The sequence below is a fragment of the Arachis duranensis genome, chromosome 8, assembly GCF_000817695.3.
Source record: "Arachis duranensis cultivar V14167 chromosome 8, aradu.V14167.gnm2.J7QH, whole genome shotgun sequence".
Taxonomy (NCBI): domain Eukaryota; kingdom Viridiplantae; phylum Streptophyta; class Magnoliopsida; order Fabales; family Fabaceae; genus Arachis; species Arachis duranensis.
The window spans coordinates 45265292-45272156 of record NC_029779.3 but is presented as its reverse complement, the minus strand read 5'-3'; the positions used below and the strand labels follow the sequence as shown (position 1 = coordinate 45272156).

The following is a 6865-nucleotide window of genomic DNA, read 5'->3' as shown; positions in this document are numbered from 1 at the left end:
AAAAACAATGAGGAACCTAAGGCTACACTTATCTAGAGTAGCTATGGTTATATAGAAAATTAAAAAAAAATAATGAGAAACCTAAGGCTACACTTATATAGAGTAGCTATAAGTATACTATTTGTTACGTTTATAAAGTGATGCAGTAGCCTTGAAAAGTGTAGCTTATTCTTTTGAATTCTGGTAATTATTAGTGCTGAAAAGCGTAGCCTTTGGTCCTGGACAGCATCACTTGAAAAGCGTAGCCTATTCCCAAACGCCAAAGCGTAGCCCTTGGTGCAGAAAAGCGTAGCCTTTGAGAATAGGCAACGGCTGAATAGGAATCACCCCAAAAAGCGTAGCCGTAGCCCAAAAAGCGTAGCCGTAGCCTAAGGCATCATTTTTTTTCACTTTTGGCTACACTTTTCAAGTGTACCTGAATGGGTGTTTTTCTTGTAGTGATCCCTCCTTTATGTTTTGTCGTTCATGTGGAACTCCCTCATCTCCATCCATGAATTCGTCATGCACCACCATTAACGCTCAAGTCAGCCTCGATTAGTATATTGTAGTTTGGAATCTGAGGGGACTGACATCATGCATTGCTCTGTATCATCTCTTCTTTATAATAATGAGCTTCAACCAACTACAGTTGAGCCTCTTCAGATGAAATACAAAACCATTCAGGGATCTTGCAACGCGTTGCTTTGCTTGGGTGAAGGTCTTCCCTATAAAATTCTAACGTTGTTCAATCCTTGTAACCGTTAACCGTTCCATTCGAGTACCCCGGCGGCAAGTATCGACAACCTGTATTTCGTGGCTTAGAGTATGATGCCCTACGTGACAAGTATAAGTTTGTTACGGGTTCTAAGTCATCTACCGTAGCTGCCGGTGTGTTGAGAGGTAGAGCTAAATTTGCACCTTCGATGCAAATCCTTTTTGGAAAGGAAAAGTATATGGAACTATCACCTAAAAAATAAATAATTTAACTAATTTATAATTATATTTAATTAATTTTATTTATTTTCAATTTATAATATTTGATATTAATTGTTTCTCACTTTAAATTAAAATTCTAAGATTACTTGAAAAATTAAGGGCGGAAATTCTAAAACTCTACTTCCAACAATCTCAATTCCTAATTTTAAATTTATCCAAAGACATTTTAGTTCGTTTTTAATTGATACCTTCTTAATTCCCTATCATCGTTGTCTTGAAAACAGTTGATCATCCCGTGTTTTCATATTATACATGGTGTCATAGCGGCACATTTGTGGGCGGCGCTCTCAATTGGACTTATATTGTTTACAATCCCATTTGGGGAAGAATAATTCTGCCAGACATTTGTTTATCCTGTGGTTAATAACTCACGTGACACTTTGTCAAAATTTTTTTTTGTCTAAGTTTGCATATGGGAGGTATTTTCATGTTTATCATAAAAGTTTGGTTTTATCTCTATCCTAAGATTTACTTTTAGTTTTCCATATTATATTGGCTCCATAGTTGCCGTTCTAATTATTAAATAAAATAATTTAATTTATGTATGCTATTTTATCCTGTGATTGTTCCTCTTTGCAAAATTCACGACATTATGTTATAGTATATTTTTACTGAAATTTGATAAGCTCAAAAGTGGACAAATTAAGGCATGGATCGTAATACTTTTATTGAAAAAGTATTTAAATTTGGTTTGGTAAATTTTTTACTTATGGCACTGTTTGATTTAAAATATAAAAATTAGATTGATAAAAGATAAGATTAGGACATCTAAATAAAAATAAAATAAAAAAGTTGAAGATAAAATTCTAAATATTAGATAAATAAATGATAAAATAATAATTTACAAATAATTCTTATTCAATTTTATTTACAAAGTAATCATTCATCTTTTATTTAATTTTAAAATTTATTTTTTTATATGTATTAATTATTAATCTTAGTATTGAAAAAGATAAGATTAGGATATCTAAATCAAAATAAAAATTTAAAAAATTAAAGATAGAATTTTAAAGATAAGATAGATGAATAATAAAATAATAATTTATAAAAAAGAAGAGAAAAATTTAGAATGGCGTATAGCACAATACACAATTCAATCGATTGAATTGTGAAAAAACTCATATTACTTTTAGTTGGATAACACGATCAATCGATATAAATATAAAATTATTTTTATTTGTTAAACTTTTTTTAAATAAATTCACTTTAAAAAATTTTCTTAAAAATTCAACAAAAAAAAAGTGTGTATGTGTGGCGCGTCCTACCTTCTCCTATTTATTGATATTCCATCACATTGAACAAACAAAAGCCCAAATCCTAATCCTAATTCTCCAATGAGAATGAGAAACCATGAATACGATTTATGCAATCTTCCGGGAGACCTGTTTAGGGAAATCTTGCTGAGGCTTCCAGTGAAGCTCCTCCTGCAGCTGAAGACCGTCTGCCGTTCATGGAACTCCTTCATCTCCAGCCATGAATTCGTCATACACCACCATCAACGCTCAACTCAACCTCGATTAGTGTATTGTAGTTTGGAATCTGAGGGGCTTGACATCATGCAGTGCTCTGTATCATCTCTTCTTTATAATCAGCTTCAACCAACTAGAATCGAGCCACTTCATATTAAATATAAAACCATTAAGGGATCTTGCAACGGGTTGCTTTGCTTGTGTGAAGGTTTTCCCTATAGAACTCTGACGTTGTTCAATCCTTGTACTCGTTCCGTATCCCTAAACGTTCCATTCGAGTACCCCGGCGGCGATTATCTACAACCTGTATTTTGTGGCTTAGGGTATGATGCCCTACGTGACAAGTATAAGTTTGTTACGGGTTCTAAGTCATCTACTGTAGCTGCGGGTCTGTATAGATATAGAGCTAAAGTTTGCACCTTCGATCCAAATCCTTCTTGGAAAACGGTTGATCATCCCATGTTTCCATATTTTACATCTTGTTATAGCGGCACATTTGTTAGTGGCACTCTCAATTGGATGGCGCATGTTCCTGATAAGGATGATGAGTGGTTCATTCTTACCTTTGACTTGGAAACAGAGTCCTTTGGTCGATTATGCCTACCTAGAAACAATCACACTCACACTGGCTCCTGTTACTATGCCCCTTCCATGCAAGTCCTCAAGAACTTCCTTTCTATGAGTTTTCAACCTGCTTGTGATATCAACACTGCTTGCACTATTTGGATAATGAAGGAGTATGGAGTTGAAAAATCTTGGACTGTATTGTTTACGATTCCATTCGGCGATGCAATATTCCGATCAGACATTTGGCTAGAACCCTTGTACATCTTAGAAGATGAAATTCTTTTGGCGTATGGTAAATTCCACTGGAGCAATTTGCTTGTATATAATTTTCGTAAAGGAGAAGTAGTTCATCCTATAGTTGAAGTTGAAGGCTCACGTGACCGTTCAACAATTTGTCCCTTGTCTACATCCGTATATGAGAAGTATTTTCATGTTTATCATGAAAGTATAGTTTCATGTTTACCCTAAGATTAATGTTTGGTTTTCCATATTATATTATGGTTGAATTGTAATTTATTTTTGGATTCCATAGCTTGTGTTTTAATTATTAAATAAAATTAATTTAACTAAACTGTGGGGTTTAAATTCCACCTTGTGTTAGTAAACTACAGACTCTTAAATGAAACATATTACTTTTTTAACTTTGATTGTTCGTCTTTGCAAATTCACAACATGTTACCGTGTATTTCTATGGTAGTTTGATAAGCTAAAAAGGTGGAGAAATTAAGTCATGGATCGATAATAGTTTTAGTGATTGAATATGAATAAACAGGAGAAGATAGGAGCGGCACACATACACATACTTAGGGTTTTTGTTTGATAATTGATATATACGGCTAAAGACTTTTGATTCATCTTTTAAAAAATTATAAAAATAATTTTATATTTAAATATTTCACATATATTTTTATTTAATATTATGATTGAGTATAATAATATAAATAACTTTTTTTATGATGCTAAAAATATATTTTTTTAGATAAAAAATCTTTTAAAAAATATAAATTATAACTTTTAAATTTTTGAGTTTTTTAAATATTTTTAAATATTTTATTTTTTTATTTTATCAAATACAAGTAAATAGTTAAATTCGTCCTAAAAAATTATACAACTTTTAAATTAATCTTTGAAAATTTTTTTTAATCAAATTTATCCTTAAAAAATTTTAAATTAGTCACGTTAATTCTTCCATTATCTTCTTTAACAACGGTGTTAATAAAAACCGACATAACACGTTAAGTTACTTTTCAACACATAAAATATTTTTTTTACGGGCTAGCCCAATAAAGATTTAAACTCGACCCACCCGCCCAAAACCCTCACCCATTAGCCATCTTTCCTTTGCTGAACTCTTGCCTAAATAGCCATGGATGTGTTCTTCTCTGAAATTCCGTAGCCACCACAGTGCCGTATTGTTGGCCTTCATCACCGCAGCGTTCAAGATTCCATTTTGCCTCCCCGAATATCGTACTGCACTTCACGCCATTTATTCCAATGCTTGTTTTTTCCATTGTCGGTGGCTAGGCGATTTCTTCGACTCTCTTAAAAATCTGCAACTCTCTCACCGAGTTCTGCCAATTCTTTCCCCTTGTCATTATGAACGACTTCTACCATTAGTACTTGTTCTGCAGGTTCGAAAGCATATTTGAAGCCTCGTATGTCTTTGATATCGTCGACGACTACGACAAGTTCAATGTACTTTATCACACCATGTTCAAAGAATATCAAAAAACTCTTCTCTGCTTGAAGTCTTGAAATTTTACCATAAGATAAGATCTATTGGGTTAAGCCTGATGCATATAAGATGTTTGATAGAATGCTTCATAAAACATTTTACCATAGAACGAAGTTGTACGGTTTTCTATAATGATTGGTGGTGAATTAAAGGAAGTAAAGCTTAGAAAAAAGGGTGGTACATATCAGAATAAAGGAGAGAGAAGAGTCAAGGCTAAAAGAAAAAAATAACACTCCACCATCTTCAGATTCATAGGTATGGAGGAAGTACAATCAGAAAATTAAAGGCTCCCCTTACTCGAGAGGATACTATAGATGTAATAGCTCAAATGAAAGAGTGGCGGGGAGAGTAAACAACCCTCCTTCAATTTTGTTTTCCTATTGGAAGTGCGAAATTTTTCCAATTTTTAAATTTTTTTTCAATTTTTAATTTAATTTAATTTCGTTTATGTAACTTAACGACCAAGTTGGTTTTTATTAACGTCGTCAATGAGAAAACTAATTTAGAGATCATGTGATCTTTCAGGAATCAATCTGAACATTTATTCTGTTAAATACACTTAAAAAATTGTTTTTTATTAATTTTTTTAATAATTTAATAACACTTAAATAAACACATAATAATTATGATAAGTCAGTCACGCGTTCTAGTGAGATGGACTTCTTTATTAAGTTGTTAGTTGTCAGCTCTTTTGAGGCTCGTTTGGGATGAAAGCTAAGGACAAAGGGCTTAAGAACGAACTAATTAGTAGAAGTTTAAATTTAACCTTGTATATATAACAAAACATTAGTTGAATTAAGAGATATTGTGAAAAAAAAATAAATAAAAACTGAAGAACCAATCTCCTGCTCTTCAAAGATTTGGCTTCTCCTAATGTACATAAAGTTAAATTTTAATTGCTCATTTTGTACTGGTGATATAAAAATAAGAAATTAAAACCTCCAAAATTTAAAAATATATTTGTCTCTACAAATTCCGATTTTGCTTCCCAAAAATAGAAAATTTGATTTTTACCCTCTAAATTAAATAGTGTTATATTTGTGATTAATATTCTTATCGTCCATAAATCTAAAAAATACCATTTTTACTGTAATATGAAATTAAAAATAATTTGAAAATTTTTTTGAAAACATACTAATACTTTTTAAAAATATAAACTTTTAGTTTTGTGTTTGATAAATTATGTATTTATACTTATAGAAAAGCAAATACTTTTAAAAGTACTTAAAGTAAAATTTTTTAAAATTATTTTATACTTATTAAAATTTAAAAGTTTAATATAATATCAAATAAGATTAGAACCTACGACCAATTAACTGACCGTTGTACCATTGAGCTACTGAGGAATGAGGAATAATAGAAAATTTGATTTTATAAAATTCAATTTCCGTTCTCAACTCATGATTAATATAAGTTCAAAATTTTTTTTGTAACTCGTTAAACTTTTTCACAATGGCTCATTTTCATGCCTCGTTTTAAAGGAAACCTCAAAATAGCTCTATTTAATTATATTTTACCTATATTTTTTTTTATTGAAAAGTAATAACACTTTGATTGACAAATGCAATAATGGAAAGTCAAAACGGAACTTTTTTTTAAAATATATTACTTTTTATGAAATTTGATACATAATTTATTAATATTACTTTTTTTTATTCAAAAAACCTTTTTTCATTTTAATTATAACAATAATTATCAATATGTGTAAATCGTATAATATAAATAAAAATTAGTATAGAGGTAATATTTATTGGATATTTTATCTGTATTTTGCATATGATACATATATCTCAGAATTTGAAATAAGATTATCAGACTTTTATAATTTAAAAAAAAATTAAAAAATAAATTCAATAGAAATTTAAAAATTGACTACGACATACTCTCTACCAAATAAATCGGACTACTATAAAAGAAAGAGACATATATCTAATTCAAATACTAGATATATAATATAGCTAACTATAACAACGAAAGTTAAATTTGAGCAAGTTTAATAAATATATTAGCTTTATTAAGTATTCCAATTATATTCTGAAATAAAAAGGAATGGTGTGTAAACTCTCTCATTTTTGTAAATTAAAATTCTCTCTATTAATATAATAAAAACCTATATATA

General features: G+C 30.1%; 1 protein-coding gene across 1 annotated transcript; it reads left to right on the top strand.

Moving 5' to 3' along the window:
- Positions 1 to 2315: 2315 nt before the first annotated feature.
- On the top strand, positions 2316 to 4766 carry LOC107463133 (F-box/kelch-repeat protein At3g23880-like). The gene is made up of 2 exons (XM_016081877.1): positions 2316 to 3433; positions 4643 to 4766. The coding sequence occupies exons 1-2, from the start codon at positions 2316 to 2318 to the stop codon at positions 4764 to 4766; spliced, it is 1242 nt and encodes a 413-aa protein (XP_015937363.1).
- The last annotated feature ends 2099 nt before the right edge of the window (positions 4767 to 6865 follow it).

Bases quoted from the DNA above. Each gene is read 5' to 3' on its own strand.
- LOC107463133 (XM_016081877.1), top strand. From the start codon at position 2,316: ATGAGAAACCATGAATACGATTTATGCAATCTTCCGGGAGACCTGTTT. The intron at 3,434-4,642 runs GTATTTTCATGT...CTTGTTCTGCAG, and splicing joins TCTACATCCGTATATGAGAA to GTTCGAAAGCATATTTGAAG.